Source organism: Paroedura picta, chromosome 6 (genome assembly GCF_049243985.1).
Source record: "Paroedura picta isolate Pp20150507F chromosome 6, Ppicta_v3.0, whole genome shotgun sequence".
Classification (NCBI taxonomy): domain Eukaryota; kingdom Metazoa; phylum Chordata; class Lepidosauria; order Squamata; family Gekkonidae; genus Paroedura; species Paroedura picta.
Window position 1 is genome coordinate 122,674,445 of NC_135374.1, and position 16,414 is coordinate 122,690,858.

The 16,414-nt window shown below is 49.1% G+C and overlaps 1 protein-coding gene across 6 annotated transcripts in view; it reads left to right on the forward strand.

Moving 5' to 3' along the window:
* ENOX1 (ecto-NOX disulfide-thiol exchanger 1) overlaps positions 1-16,414 on the forward strand; it is a 322,679-nt gene that overhangs the window by 230,300 nt on the left and 75,965 nt on the right. For all 6 annotated transcript variants that reach the window (XM_077344075.1, XM_077344074.1, XM_077344079.1 and 3 more), the window contains 2 exons: positions 2,869-2,975; positions 15,882-16,005. In XM_077344075.1, coding sequence (XP_077200190.1) covers positions 2,869-2,975; positions 15,882-16,005 — 231 coding nt within the window. The remainder of the gene's footprint in view (positions 1-2,868; positions 2,976-15,881; positions 16,006-16,414) is intronic.

Sequence of the window (16,414 nt, forward strand, 5' to 3'; positions counted from 1 at the left end):
GGGGGCTGAGAGAGCTCCTACTATCAGTGCTGTGACAAGCCCAAAGTCACCCAGATGGCTGCCTGTGGAGGAGCAGGGAATCAAACCCAGCTGGCCATATTAGGAGCTGCCACTCTTCACCACTACTCCAGGCTGGCTCAACTCATGTGCAGCTGAACACTGAAACCACACATTTATCCAAGTAATGGTCCCCATTTTAATTGGTAAGGTTTATTTGCAATTTGGCGCTTTCTAGCATATGTGCAGAATCTGCATGCACTCCCTGTAAGTTGGGAACAGGGCTGGGTAGTGGCTAAGACTGGGACACCTGAGTCCCATTCCACACGCAGCCAGTGGGAGGCCTGGGGCCAGATCGGGTAGCTGTCAGGCTAAAAGGGAGGGAAGGAGAACCCCCACCGAGAGCTCATTGAAGGCAAGTGAGATTTGAAGATGGTTGTCAGCAGCTGACTTCACCTGTCATACCGCAGAATGGCTTAGCCTTGTTCCCCTGACTGCAAAGCCATTCAGCCCGTACCGTCTCAGATGGACTCCCACACTTCTTGGCCAGTGTGATTTCTGGAGCACGCACCACCATTTTTCGTGGTGCTCACCAAGGGTTTTTAGAAAGTGTGGGGAGGGGGGCATGTGACCCTTTTGCCTAGCAAGACTTCTGATTGGCTGTGCAGATTTTTAGAAAGGTTGCTGTGAGAATTCAACTGATTGCTACCAATAAGCAGACCTTGTTGAAGAAAATCTCTTTATTGAGGATACAATGTTGAAAATCTCTTTATTGAGGATACAATGTTGAAAATCTCTTTATTGAGGATACAATGATGCTAATATCTCTGCTCCTTTGCTAAAGCCAAACACCTGGGAACCTTTGCCCTTTCGTAACCTCCAGCCCCCCAGCTCCCCCTGCCTGCTCATTTGGGGGTGAAGCTCTCCAGATGCCATCTGATGTAGCCAGGCCAGGAAGTCACAACTGGCCCCACCATTCCCAAGATCAGGGAGAGAGAACACTTTCCCATACATCAAATGGCTTTACAGACAGAATCACTGGTGAAAATTACACTGCCCTAAACCAACTGCCTTCACCCCTAAGGCAATCAATCATACAGAATTAAAGGCAGATAAAAACGGCAAATGGCAAAATCTTTGATGCATGGCTTTGACAGTTGCTGGGGCAGCAGCTGACCCCCCCAGCTCTTCACTGTGTGACTGAGGTTAAGCTGCAGCAGCCATTGTGTGATTGGCTCCATCTCCTGCAGCAGCCATGTTGTGGCTACACACCACTTGGTGTGTGTGTCAGAATTCATGGAACCATCGAGTTGGGTCATCTAATCCACCCCCCTGCTCAATGCAGGACCAGCCTAAAGTATCCAGGAGAAGGACCTGTCCAGCCACTGCTTGAAGGCCACCAGAGAGCAACTCCAAAGGTGCCCAAAGGCTCGAAAAGTGTGGGGACCCCTGGCTGTAGTGTTGCTTTTGAAGCATTTGAGTCCAGTGCTGTCATTTGGAGGGAGGGGGACTGAACCTCACTAATGCAGTTCAGTCAAAACCCATGTTCTGCAGGCCTCCCAGATACCTGTGTTCTTGATGTGCCCCAAGCCTCAGCCAGGGAGTTAGCAACACAGGGCAGCCTTGTGCGTGAAAGGTGGTCTTCTCAGATGGCAACTCTGCACCCTTGGGGCTTGCTTGCCACCCCCCCCCCCAGACCTCCCATTTGTCTCCATGTCGGGTATTACTCCAGTCCCGATGACCCAATGGCCAACAGTCCCCTCTTCCGGGTAGGCTGCCAGCTCCTAGTTCTTGCTGAAAAGATCCCAGGCTTGGACTGAGACGATGATTGGTGGGGCTTTTGCAGAGGCCAGGGAAGGATCGTGTGCCTGGGAGATGCATCCACTGAGAGATTCAATACGGCCATGAATACTTCAGAAAATAGTATAAATTCTAAGCGGCATCAGGGAAGCTAATGGATATCTAATCTCCTAGACGAGTCCAGAAATTGTCTGAAATAAGGGGACCGATTCTTAGACCGAGCTACAAGGTCAAAACAGAATGGTTGGTATAAATAATCGTTGTCATCCCCCACATGCCAATAATTCTGTGAGCTGCAGCATTTGAGAATGATTTGCAACCTATGTTCTTCCTGGAAAGCAAGCCACAAACATCTATGCCCCCAAGTGCTGTGCCCCTTGTTTGCCAAGCGCAAGAGTCCTCCTTTGACTCAGAAATTTAATATGAGGCTCAGCCATTAAGAAAAAAGAAAGAGGAATATGGGAATAAACGAGTTTTTATCTGGAGCTCAGAGATAATTCGCATGCCTCACTGGAACCTTGTGTGCAAATCTCTTGCGGGAATTATTAGCACTATAATCCATGTGATTCTCAAACTGATCTGTGAAATCACAGATTCAAGAAATAGCTCTGCAGCTTACAGAGTTATTGTTCAGGGTTGCAACTTCACAGCAGTTTCCGGACACAGAATGTAAAGTGGGGGGGGGGGTCACTCAAAAGCCAGGCTCCTCATTGGCCCGGGCCCAGGAACCTCAGAGAGATCAGGTGGCTCCTTGGCTTTACCTCCTGTGTCTCCTTCCCCAGGTGGGAGGCCAGTTCACTCAGATTAACAGCCGCAAACGTGAGATAATTAGTGTGCCTAAAGAACGTCTTGCCAGTCCATCTGGGTAGCTTGGGTTGCCTTGGGCAGTCTTGAAGGGAGACGTCTCCAACCATTCTGCAGTGTAAGTACAGAGAGTCGTGACTGGATGGCTACAGATGGTGCTGCTTCGGCAGCGGCAGCATCCCTGGCCTCCACGTGTCTTTGCTTGGCTTTTCTCTCGTGACCACAACATAAATTGCTTGTCTTGTTTGACTTCCTTGTTCACCAAAGTTGAGCAGATTGTGGCCGTTTTCAACGCCTCCACCAGACAAAAAGCCTGGGACCATTTCTCGAAAGCTCAGCGAAAGAACATAGACATTTGGCGGAAACACTCCGAGGTGGGTGATTTTTCCTTCTCTCTCTCTCTCTCTCTCTCTTTATCCATCTCACAGTTGGGCTAAGAAGGGAGGAAACAGGAGTGTTGGAGCCGCAGAGGTTTCATTCAGCAACATTTAATTTGGAACTAATGACATACTCTTTGTTTGACCTGGATGATGACACAGAGTATTACTCCCAAAATAACGGAAGCTGCATGATGGCCCCTTCAATTCATTCTTGGAGGACCCAATTCATTCCAAAATATGGAACTGACAGAGTCATGTTAGTGTTCACACCCTCTTCCAGGCCCTTAAGTGATGTGGCTCTCTCTCTCTCTCTCTCTCTCTCTCTCTCTCTCTCTCTCTCTCTGTCTCCCGCCCCCTCTGTAAGGGTGAGAAAGGCCATAAGAAAAACAGATTCGCATTTTTCTATTTTTATAATTAATCTCCATTACAAAATATTTTTAATTCTGAAAGGCTATTTTTTCCAGGTTTTGCTTTCTTAATAATTAGCAACCCTCACATCTTGGGTTTTTTTAAGCAAAACGTGTAGCCTACCTGCCCATGCTCATAAGGGAGAGGCAGGTGACAAACATACACAATAAAAGCAAATTTAAATCCGTTGAACCAAACCAAAAATCATGAAAACAAAAACAGAGGTAAAATGCATACAAAATAGGGATGCACAATTCACCCCCTCCCCCCAAATACACACACAGAGAAATACTTTTGGGTACATTGACTCCAAAAAAATCAATATTTCCCAATATTCCCAAATACCAATACCAATACGGAATTGAGATACCAATATTTGGGATTGCCAAATTCTATTAGCTCCATTATAGCCTATGGAGAAGATTATAGCCAGTGGTCCCCATCTGTACCCCTAATAATTGTATGCAGATGACTCACTGGGTAAACCTGGCCTCCACTGTGGGGGACAGGGGCCCAATTGGGAGAGGCTTCCCTCCCTCCTTCTCCTTACTGACACGGGAGAAGAGCCAGCCGCCCTCTGAGGAAGATGCCCATGGTAAGTCTCACTACTCCGGAAAGCAGGGGGAAGGCAGCTCGTTGCCCTCAGAGGCACTCCGAGTGCAGCGCCAGCCCTGGCGGCTCAGCTCCGCTGGCCAGGCCACAGAGCTCTGAGGCCTCCTGGCTGCCAGGGAGCAGGAGGGGGCTGGCCAGCCACGCTCTGCAATGCCAAGCACACAGCACCGGCCCTGCCAGATCAGCTCCCTTGGCTGGGCTGCCGTGTGCTCCATAGCCTCCTGCCCATTTTAGAGCCCCTTTTTATAACGGGCTTTGATACTAGTAGGCTATAATAGATAAGTGATCTGGAAGTATCTCGGTCTCTGGCTCTTTTTTGAGGTACAAGCACTAGATTTGCAACAGAGCTGCTGGCGCCTCTCTTCAAAAAACTCCCCATTTCAAAACCATTGAACCAGAGGGTTCGATTCTATAGTTCCCTAAGAAAGAGCCCCCATTCATTGTTTCAATTGGGGGAAAAGGCATTTAAACATTAAAGGGGATGCAGGCCATTAAAAAAAAACCACTACAGCAATGCAAGTGAACTCTGAAGCTATTGAAAGGACTGGCAGTTCCCTTAAATGCCTTCTCCAAGCAGAGAGTTTACTCTGAAGGCATTTAAAGGGGCTGAAACTCCTTTAAGTGTGTTTTAAGAAGGAAGAATTGGTTTTTGTAACCCTCTACCCAAAGGAGTCTCACAGTGGCCTCCCTTCCCTTCCTTTCCCTACAACAGACACCTTGTGATGTTGACGGGGCTGAGGGAGCTCTGACAGGTCTTCTCTGTGAGAATAGCTCTGACAGGACTGTGACTAGCCCAAGATCACCCAGCTGGCTGCATGTGGTGGAGGAGCGGGGGATCAAACCCAGTTCTCCAGATCACAGGCCTCCACTCTTCGCCATTACACCAAGCTGGCTCTCCCTTAATTGCAACTGTCTGGCGGCTGAGGGGCTTGAGTTTGGTTTAGCTGAATGCCCACCCATAATGCAAAATATGAAAACAAATCAAACATTAGCAGGAAGGAGGGATAACTGAAGGAACTCCAAAGGAGATAAAGCGTTCTTCGCTCACTGACGGAAGATGGCAATAGACAAGGCCGGGGGGGGGGGGAAGTCCCTGGGGAGAGAGCTCAGGCACTTTGGCACCCTGATGGAGGAGCTCCTCTCTCCCCTGAGGTGCTGCTTGCCTCCTCTCAGAGAACTGCCTCCGAAGATAGCTGTAATGGTTGGGCAGGCTTACCAAGGACTAGGCAGTCCTTCAGGCATGTTGGTCCCAACCCATATAGGACTTTAAAGACCAACCTTGATTGCTGCCCAGAAGCCAAGAAGAGCAGGAGCCTAGGGCATCAGGGGGTCAAGAGCAAGCAAGAGCCAGGGGCAGGAGGAGCGGGACCCCTCTGCGGGAGAGGAGGGGGTGAACCTGGCTTGTCTCCGTATCCATGCATGGATCCTTTTCATTAGATTTGATTTGCGGAATTTATATACTGCCTCTCTGGACACCCCTAGTCAACGCAGTCCACCAATGAAACAATACCTTAAAACATTGAGATAAATTCATACTTATTTAAATTTATTTATTTATATTTTAATTTATATACTGCCGCTCACGGGAGTGCCATCTTGTGTCGGTTTACAATAAAATCGTAACATTACAATATGAAAGCCCCCCAAATCCCAATACCAGAAACAGACAGACGAGGCCATGATCTGAGTCTCCAGCCTCCTCAAAGCCCCCTTACTACTCAGCCTCACTGGTGGGGCCCTGGGCCTGGCATCCGAAAATGCTGGGAGCCGGGAGCCTGGTCTTAGAGAGTGGGGTGGGACATTAAGACCAAGCCAATAGGAAACAGGATGAGCCACTCAGGGTGAACAGATATTGCCCCCCCCCACACAACCATGCTGAATCCTTTCCCTTTCGTAGGATCATAGAGTTGGGAAGGACCTCCAGGGTCATCCAGTCCAACCCCCTGCACTACACAGGACACTCACAACTACCTGCCCACCTACAGTGACCCTAATTTCATGCCCAAGTGATCCCCCCCCCACCACTAAAAATTTCCAGAATGCAGCCTAGCCTAGAGGGCTTATTGCCAATTCCCTGGGGAGGCAAGGAAGGGCCGCAAGAGACAAACCCTGGAACATCCCCTCCTGCCCACCCACTCACTATTTGCCTAAGTTCATAAAATCTGCATTTCTGTTGGATGGCTTTGTGACAGCAGGAGTCCTCACTCTGGTGCCTTGGACACCTGGGTCCCCATAGATTCCTTTTCCTATCCCCCCCCCCTAGCCTTAGGGCCAGGTGTCCAGATTAACATAGTCATGTTTCAGCAACCAGCTGCCACCGCATTGTGTTTTTCCCTCTTGTCTTTCCCCTGGTGTTTTTAAGTCCTCCCTCTATCCCTCTGCATTTCCAAGCTTCCTCTTTGTGTGTGTGTGTGTGTGTCCTGCTTCCTGCAGTGGCCATTTAGGGGCTGTGCCCACCACCCTGGGTCAGAATTCCCAAGAGCCCACGGGCTCAAAAAGGTTAAGGACTTGGCTTGCTTTCACAAGCAAGCTTTGCCTGCATGGTCTGGACTGTTCTCTGAACGTGGCCTGGATGGCATTGCTTAATACCAGGTTTGGGTGGCCAGGGCAAGGGTGATGCCCCCGTAGAGGTGCAGAGCATTGGCTGTGTGGACACGCAAGCTCCAGCCCTGGCTCCATTGGTCAGGCCCAGCCAGTAGCTAAGAGGCTGCCGGTCAAGAATCCTTCCTTGGTGCCTCCGTGGCATTTTGACTTTTGCCCCTCCCCTTCCAGATTAGATCAGAAATTGGCATGGGGGCAACACTGCTGTGGGGGGGGTGGAGTGGGGAGCTGGAAACCCACAAGCGCCTTCAGAGGTCCAGCTGGGTTAACCAGTGAACAGCTATGGAGCCCAGTTGGGAGAGACCCATAGAATTTCCCAGTCACTGTGTGTGCCTGTCATCAAATGGCAGATCCTCAGCCCACCATTAGCCAGACTGCTTTGTGACTTTCAGAACTGCTTATGATACAGATTAAAACTGCGGCCCTTGGCTCATATTGCTATAAGCAGGTTCCACTGAAATCAATGGCTCTGCCAGAAACCATAAAAATGCCCTTTTTCATGCCCAGGAGAAAAATTTTGGGACAAGTGCAGAGACCAGAGAACATCCAGAGAAATGATGCACATGTGCCCAGTGAACCATTCACATTTTGTGTGAGCCGAAAAGGGAAGTCGCTTTCCCTTGCAACAGGGCAAATGGCTGGAGAAGCTTTGGAATGCCTGCTGGCTCCCCTGTGTCCACATAGCATTAAAAAGACAATTATAAGCAAATGACATACTAATCAGACTTGGTTTACTTGGCCATCCTGCTTGGACCTCCCATTCAGTATCCAAGACTTTGAGCCCCTCCTTGTGCAGTAAGTACAACTGTCTTGCTTTTCTTCTTGCCTTTGAAACTTTGAGCCGCACTCACCAGTTCCCCGAGCCCCTGTTAGTTCAGCATGCCAGGGATGTCCCATCACAGGCCTCTCAATGTTTGCCAGCCTAACAACCGAAACACTTTTAGAAGGTAAGATGCACTTATTTCATTATTTCGTGGCATTATATACTAAGGGAGCATTCTGTGCTTATAGTTTGGAAAAGAGTTAAATTGTGCTATGTTCTAAATCATTTGGGTAACACTTTAAGTACCCATTAACTAACGCTAAATTGAGCATCGATGGCGCTGGGTGGAACATCAACACGAATACAGAATGACTCCTTTATTATCACTGCAATAATGGTGCATACCAAATGACAGTGGGATATTCGGGGACCCCGTGCCGTGCCACATCGGCCATAGCAAGGAGGGCAGTTTGTGGCTTTCTCACCTAAAAAGTTGATGACCAAAAAATGTAAAGGATTTTCTTCAATCGGAAGTCGTTGTGTTTATAATTTGTTACAGATGTATGAACTTTGAAGCTGGTATGTTTTTCGTATTAGCTGCGCTGAAGTTATTCAAGAGGGAGCTAATTTGTTAGTATTTCAATTTTTAATGTGGCAAAATGCATTGGGAAGGCCTTCCGTTAATGTCCATCTATAAACATCTTTGCTTAGTTAACTGCTATCGCTCTCCTGTCCTTTGTTTTTAAACCATCCGCAGTCCAGAGTAACGGCCCCTGCAGAGGGACGGGGGTCAGGTTTCTGCTGTGTGAGCGGATGGCCTTTCTGCCTGGGCTGCGCGGAGGGAGTGGTGCCCAGAGATGCTCTGGTGACTCCTAAGGCTGCAGTACACGCGGATGGGGGGCAAAGGGATGGGGGGCAAAGGGATAGCTAGAGTAACTGAGCCCCACTACAGGAGCAGCAGAAATGCCTTCCAGAGATGGCTTTGGCCCCATTTGGAAACAGTTTGCAGTCTTAAATTGCAAAGGCTACTCAGTTGCCGCGAGAGGATTGGGGTTCCCCAAGTGGTGCTCCTGGGGGCCAGGGAGGGTGCTGATGCCTTTCCTGGTGCCCCACAAGTGCTCTGGCAAAATGGGTGGGGCTCCTGCCCAGCAACGCTTCCCTTTGGAGAGCCAACGGGCTGGGCAGATAAAAACCATGCAGTTTGTGACCCAGCTTGTCCTTTCTCACACTCCTTGTTCCCAGGGAATTTTTTTTGAAGTTATTCCTCCTGCTCACTGCTTCCTGTGTGTGTGTGTGTGTGTGTGTGTGTGTGTGTGTGTGTGTGTTTTCATGGTGTCCATTTTGTGATTGTGCCCACCCACTGAAGGTCAGAATTCCAAAGGTGCTTGCAGGCTCAGGATGGCTCCTGAAGTCGATATTTATCCTTCTTTCCCATAGATGGTCTTCCCTTCCTAGGATGATGGTGGCCATCAAGTGCCATCAAGTCACAGCTGATTTCTGGGGGGAGGGGGGGTTGTGATCTTTCCAAGGCTAGGGGCAATCCTAGGGGGCCCCACTTTGGCTGCCAGAAGAATGCTACCACAGAAGGAGGAGCCAGCCCCAAGATGGCTGCCAGAAGAATGCTACCACAGAAGGAGGAGCCAGCCCCAAGATGGCTTCTAATAATTGGCTGGATTCTGAAGACGAACTTTAGACGTGCCACGTAGACTCAGTACAAACAAATGGAAATACTCCTTTACACAGCAAGTGATTAAAGTATGGAATTGGATGCCAAAGGAAGTGTTGATAGCCATAGGCACAGACAACTTTTAAAGGGGATTAAAGGGATTCATGGTGGAGAGGTTCATGGGTAGCTACTTGCCTAAGCTGACCAGATTTTAACATTGGTAAAGCGGGACACCATTAACCAGGGGGGTTCTTGATTAAAAATTTGGTCTATATGGAGCAACAAACATTTTCATAGAATGCATAGAACACAAAAATAGTATTGTAATATATATTTTTAAAATTTCAACATAAGTAAAAATTTGCCATGTACCCCCAGATGGCCCTCCAAAAGTGGGACAATCTGGTCAGCTTAGACTTGCCATGGTGACTAAAGGGAACCTTCCGTGTTCAGAGGCACTAAGCCTCTGTATCCCAGAGCCAGGAGGCAACATCAGGGGAAGGCCTCAGCCTCTGTGCCCTCTTGTTGGCCCTCCAGAAGAACTGTTTGGCTGTTGCATAAGACAGGATACTAGACTAGATAGACTCTCACTGGTTTGATCTTCCATGGCTCTTTTGGTGTTTTTAAGAAGGTCTCAGCCTCTCTCCCCTTTGGTTGGTCATCCAGAGCAAATGGTCAGCCACTGTGTGAGATGGAAGGCTGGACTAGATGGACCTTCACTGGCCTGATCCAGCAGGGCTCTTCTGAGGTTCTTAAGAAGGCCTTGGCTTCTTTGCACTGTTGCTGGCCTTGCAGAAGAACTGGTCAGCCACTGTGAAGCAGGACACTGAACTGGATGGACCTTCCCTGGCCTGACCCAGCAGGGTTCTTCTTATTTGTGATCATTGTACTTTAATGGCAGGGCCTCATATTATTATCACACAGTGCTTGTGAAAAGCTCTTCACATTCAAACAGTAAGTGTGCTAAGTATCAAAAGTCCCTGTGATCCCTCTCTTCACAAAAGGCTGCAGGGCTGGCAATAAGTTCCACGGGCCAGAAGAATCACCGCCTGGGTAGAAGGATAAATTCCTGCCTTGGGCATGAGCCCGTATAAGAGGCTCCGCAGGCATTCGGGTTGGCTGCCAATGGGTGTCCTCCATTTTTAAGACTGTACATATTGTAACTATTGTGTACACCACTGTACAAGGAGGCTGTTCCTGGGGAGACCTGGGCATCGTACTGCTTGCTCTAAAGGCTGCCATGTAATTCAGGACCGAAGTAGGTCCCCCCCCCCCAACTCCACATGCCTTTTCAAAATGTAACAAACCCTACTGGCTTCCCAGGTGATCTTGTGCACAACAGACCCTAATGAGCTTCTGTGCCTTTCTGGTGACTAAGGGCTGCACAGACCCTTAACTGGAACAGATGAGCTGTATTGATGAACTCGGGGGGGGGGGGCTCTCCAACGAATACCTTCCAGTTTCCCATTAATTGCAGGGAATAAATGCTGGGTTCTTTCAGTGGCATTCACTGCTTCGGAAGTGACTTCTCTGCCTTGTTTCAAGAATTTCAAACCACCTCTGAGGGAATAGGGTTCTTTGTTGACAGAAAAATTAGCTGTCTGCAGGCTGAAAAGTCTGACACTAATCACTGGGCTGTATCCTTGTGTTCCACCTGACAGTATTATTAGGATAAAATGGAATTCCCTCAATCTTCCCTTGGCCTTTCTTAAGGAAGGATGCAATTACACACACACACGCGCGCACACACAGTTCTCTTGTGAGAACAAAAGCAATCCAAGCACTTCTAAAGCCCAGACATTAGCTGATCATGTTTCTCTTTCTTCCTGGAAAATATTGCTGAGGTTGGGCTTTTCAACCCCCTGTTGTCTCATGACTCCACAAACTCCCACAGAGAGTTACAGCACAATCTTAACACTTACCTGGGTCCATTCAAGCCAGTGGAGTAAGAAGGGTGTAACTGCACTTAGGAGCACATTATTTTGATCCTCCCCCAGTCTGACAGGGCCTAACCTCAGGTGATGTGGGGAAGGGAGGGCTGCCTGCTCAATAGGGGCTGTACCATTCAAGACCATGGTTTGGGGCTCATGTAGCTGAATGTAGCCCCCCTCAGAGTTGCCAGCCTCCTGGTGGGGCCTGGAGTTCTCCCAGAGTTGTAAGTGATCTCCAGACCCATGGAGAAAACGGCTGCCCTGGAGGACAGATGCCTCTGCAGAACTCCCTCCCTCTCCAAGTTCTACCCCCAATCTCCAGAAATGTCCCAAGCATTCAACCAGATTTTCCACCTCCCTTTTTCCCGACAAGAAACAGACATTGCCTTCTGCTCTTAATTGTTTGGCTGCTCTATCCTTCCCACTTGATTGCGGAAGCTAAGAGTGTGTGTGTGTGTGGGGGGGGGGGATGATGATCCTGTGAAGCTCCAGCCAGCATTGAAGGAGCACAAGGCTGGAGACGGGTTTATTTCCTGCCTTTTGTCTCCTGACTCTACAGCCAGATCAAGCTGGGAGAGGGGCAAGTGAAGCATGAGGCTGCTTGTCTATATTTCCTTTCCTACATGAGCAGGGCTGGGAGCGGGGGGAGGCAACAGCCTCACAGAGGATGAAGAGGAGAAATTAAATCCAAAAGTGTGGGCTTTTGAAGCGCGGTCACTTTAAAATGGATCCCAAAATGTGAGCAAAAATAAATCCTGTGAAGGAATCCTGTGAGGGAACAAGTGTTCCTGCAGTATTTGAATTGATGCCCTGACCAATCAGTGACAGACTACTGCGCTAGAACAGTGTTGGAGGCACCGAGGAGGGGGAGGAAGTTAATTCGGCAAAATTCCAACATCTACACTTGCAATACTGGGACTTCAGGGCACTTTTCTCAGACGCAGCAAGTTATATGCACTCCTGGATATCATGGGGGGAAGGTAGTGTCACTGCAGATCTATCATACAAGTTGCAGAGGGAAAATTTAAAGCACTGAATAATAAAATGGAAATTGAATAAGGTGAAGATGGGGCTTTTTTATTCAGTCTGAAAAAGGAAAAAAAGACCAGTGCAGACTCAACCCAGGAGAGTCTGTGCTATTCTTTAATGGGGACATCTCAGTTCTCTAAGAGTCATGCTTCTGAGTGCCCCACCTTTCATTGGAAATCATGTGGGCTTCAGGGAAGATAGGCCCTGGGAAGCAAACAGAATCAGGAAGGCAACATGGTCAACTCAAAGAGGCTCCATTCAAGCTTTCAGATTGTTGTTGATGTCATATTTGTATTCTGAGTGATAGATGCCCCCATGCACTCACTCACACGGACACACACAAACACACATATTATTGGAAGCCTTTCAGATGCCCTGGGCACTGGGGGGGGGGGTGGATAGTCGAGCACTGTGTTACCACCAAGAAGAGGTCACCACATGTCTATGGCTCTTCAGGAATAATCCATGTGATGGCATTTCCAGGCTAGATTTCTGTAACTCACTCTACATGGGCTTTCCCTTGTCCTTGACCTGGAAGTTACCGTTGGTGCAAAACGGAGCTGATAGGGTTCTCTTGGGGTCATCCTGGAAGACCCATATCCAGCCAGTGCTGAAGCAACTGCAACGATTGCTGATTGCATTATGGATTAAGTTCAATGAGCTGATGTTGACCCACTGTTTGGGCTCCACATTTCTGAGTGACCATCTGTCTTCTTATGCCCTCCGCAAGGTCCTCTGTTCTACGGTTTGAATCTGTTGGTGGTTCCCGGCTCATGGGAGGTGCACCTAGCCTCAACCAGGGCAAGATTCTTTTCAGCCCTGGTCCCAACCTGGTGGAATGAACTTCCAGAAGAGCTGAAGAACATAATGGAGCTGTCAGAGTTCCACAGGGCTTGCAAAACAGAGCTCTTCTACAAGGCATTTGGTTGAGGCCAGGAGCTGGGAGATCTTGGATCCCTTCTCAGAATGCCCTGGACATCTAGGTCCAGAGTAGTGTCTCCTGAGGCCTGTAGGCGGTCGGTAGAGTGGTTGGCCAATTCTGGTCCATGCTGAATGGGTGTGTTGGGAGGGAGATTAGTAAGTGTTTATGCTGCCAGGAGATTGTTGTTTTATCTGATTTTTACTGTCAACTGCCACAAGCCAGCCCGGTCCAGGAGTAGCAATCAAGTACTCAAATAATATATAAATAAAAATAAATATTTATCTATCAGTAGTGTCATTAGTTTATTGGCTGTTGATAGCCTAAGACCTTTGCCATAGTAACATAAGTATTTTGGGTCTTGTACTGTTCAAGCTGTTTGAATCAAAAGAACAGTTAGATAAGGGAAAAATAAGTATTTATTTAAATGAACAGTCTCCACCTCTTGGAGCCTGGTGGCACCTTTGGAGTTCCAGCATAGTGGTGGGAAGAGTCCCAAGATGGCTGCCAGAAGAATGCTACCACAGGAGGAGGAGCCAGCCCCAAAATGGCTGCTTCAGCTCACTAAAGCCACACCGTGAAGATTCTCATGCTGGGGTGGCAGCTGCTGCCGAAGCAGAATTGGAAAACTGGCCAGCTTTTGTTGGGTGAAAGCCTGTCTTGACTCCACCCACTTTTGGAGGGCACTTGGCAAGTATCACATTAGGAGTCCTTGAATAGTCTGAGACTTTGAGGCTGCAGCAGATACCTTAGCAGATACCTGGGGATGGTTTCTGACCATGCTCTGAACGTGGGTTGCATTACCTTTTTTTTAAGTAGATTTAGACGTGTACATTTTCAAAGACGTTTTTGGAGGACGTTTTGCATAGCTTGTGAGATGTTGTGTAGTGCCACCACAAACACACATTGGTGCTGGGCTGTGGGCTGGATTGGTGCAGCGCTTCTCACTCCCAGCCTGGCTGTGTCCAGGGGACTTGCAGGGAGGACTTCTGCAGAGGAGCTGCCCTTTGCGTGGAGCCCCTGTAGCTCATGACGTGGGCTTCTGCCAGAGCTATCTCCATTTGGTGAGAAGCCATCATGCCTTTGGTTTCCTTGGTGTCATGTCTTTTATATGTCAGGGGCCTCTGTGTCACTAATAGTGAGTGAGTAATGATCAGGCATTTGAATGCAAGCAGAGAAGAGCGTCGTGAGGTCACCAAGCCTTTGAAGAAAGGGTATCAGTGAGTTGAGAGGCAGAATGCAAGCAGCTGAGGATAATTTCACAGGATAAAGATCTGTCCAGCCGTTGCTTGAAGACGGCCAGTGAGGGGGAGCTCTCCACCTCCTTAGGCAGCCCCTTCCACTGCTGAAATGGACTCCTAGAATCCCAGAGTGGGAAGGGGCCATGCAGGCCATCTAGTCCCACCCCCTGCTCAGTGCAGGATCAGCCTCAAGCATCCAGGAGAAGGATCTGTCCAGCCGTTGCTTGAAGACGGCCAGTGAGGGGGAGCTCCCCACCTCCTTAGGCAGCCCCTTCCACTGCTGAACTCGACTCCTAGAATCCCAGAGTGGGAAGGGGCCATGCAGGCCATCTAGTCCCACCCCCTGCTCAGTGCAGGATCAGCCTCAAGCATCCAGGAGAAGGATCAGTCTAGCCGCCGCTTTAAGACAGCCAGTGAGGGGGAGCTCCCCACCTCCTTAGGCAGCCCCTTCCACAGCTGAACTCGACTCCTAGAATCCTAGAGTGGGCAGGGGCCATGGAGGCCATCTAGTCCACCCCCTGCTCAGTGCAGGATCAGCCTCAAGCATCCAGGAGAAGGATCTGACCAGCTGTTGCTTGAAGACTGCCAGTGAGGGGGAGCTCACGACCCCCTTCAGCAGCCCATTCCACTGCTGAGCTATTCTGACTGTGAAGAACTGTTTTCCCTGACACCCAGCCGGTACCGTTCCACCCATTACTGCGGGTCCTCTCCTTTGCTGCCAACAGGAACACTTCCCTGCCCTCCATTAAGTGACAACCTTTCTGATCCTTAAAGAGAGCCATCCTTTTCCCTCTCAGCCTCCTCTTCTCCCGGCTGAACATTCCCAAGTCCTTCAGCCTTTCCTCCTAGGGCTTGTTCCCCTGGTCCCATACCATTCTCATTGCTCTCCTCTGAAACCCCCTCAGTTTTGTCCATGTCTGATTTCAACCACAGTTTATTGTTCTGTGTGGCCCAGTATAGTGGCCCAGGCCATAAGTCCACCTTTGACTTTTTGTTTCCCATCCTGCAATTCTGCATCTCCCAGCTGGCCCTGTTGTTAACAGATATGCCTAGGATTGCCAGCTCTAGACTGAAATATGCCTAGGACAGGCTTTCTCAGTCAAGGTTTTGTCAAACCCGGGGGTCTCTTGATGGCCATGGAAGGGTTTCCCGAATGAGTGGGAGTTAATTAAATTTTAATATATATATATATATATATATATATATATATATATATATATATATATATATTTAAATTTGTTAAGCATTTAGTGAGTGATATATTGTCATGTCATCCCGCCCCCCCAAAATGGCCAGTGATGGGCCTGGAGGGAGTGGGGAGGGGAGGGGCCCTGGGTGGGCATGTCCACAGCTCTGCTTCCCAACCCTGTTCTGCAGGATTGCGTCACTTCTGGGGTTTCTCAAAGCCTGAAGACTGTTTCAGAGGTTTCTCAGTGGCAGAAAAGTTGAGAGAGGGTGGCCCAGGGATTGGTGGGAGGGTCTGGATTCTGGGCTGTGGAGGAAGACTGGAGGGAGGTCCAAAGTTTCCATGTTCTCCTGGGGAATGGCTTCTTTGCCACCTGGAGCCCAGCTGTAACACTGGGAGAGCTCCAGGAGGTTGGCGACCGTAGTCACTGCTATATCCGTAATCCTCCTGGCTTTGCTTGTAATGGTGCAGAGTGAATTTGGAAGAACCCGGAGTCTGCCAGTAAAGACGAACCAAGTGAGGGTTTGGCTCTTGTCCCTTCTAGGAGCTCAGGAACGCTCAGAACGAGCAGCTCATGGGAATCCGGCGGGAGGAAGAGATGGAGATGTCAGACGACGACAGCACTGGAGACCCCAGTAATAAAAGGCCAAGACTGGAGGAGGAATCAGGTAAAGTGGTGAGCCCCACCCCCACCCAGGCGCCCCTGCAGCTTCCCCCCCCCCCTTGCCAAACCCATCTGGTTTTTATTTTTGAAGTACATGATTGTGCGTATTTCTTAGGAGCAAAAACCCAACAACTGTGATGGAAACAGGTCTGCCTAAAGATACTTGGTGGTGGCATTTTCGGGAGTTCACCCATTAGCAACGATCTCCTGAGATAGGGAATGGATTTCTCGCTCTCAGAAGGGTTTCTGGATGCCTGAGCCAGTCACCAGATGGACACACAGACCAGCATGGGGGACAGAGCAGCCGCTGGGACCCTTCCTCAGTTCCCAGAGCCTTAATCGATTGGGAGAGGTTCACCAAGACTGAGCCTCCACTCTTCCAACAATAAATAAATATATATATAAAAGAAACA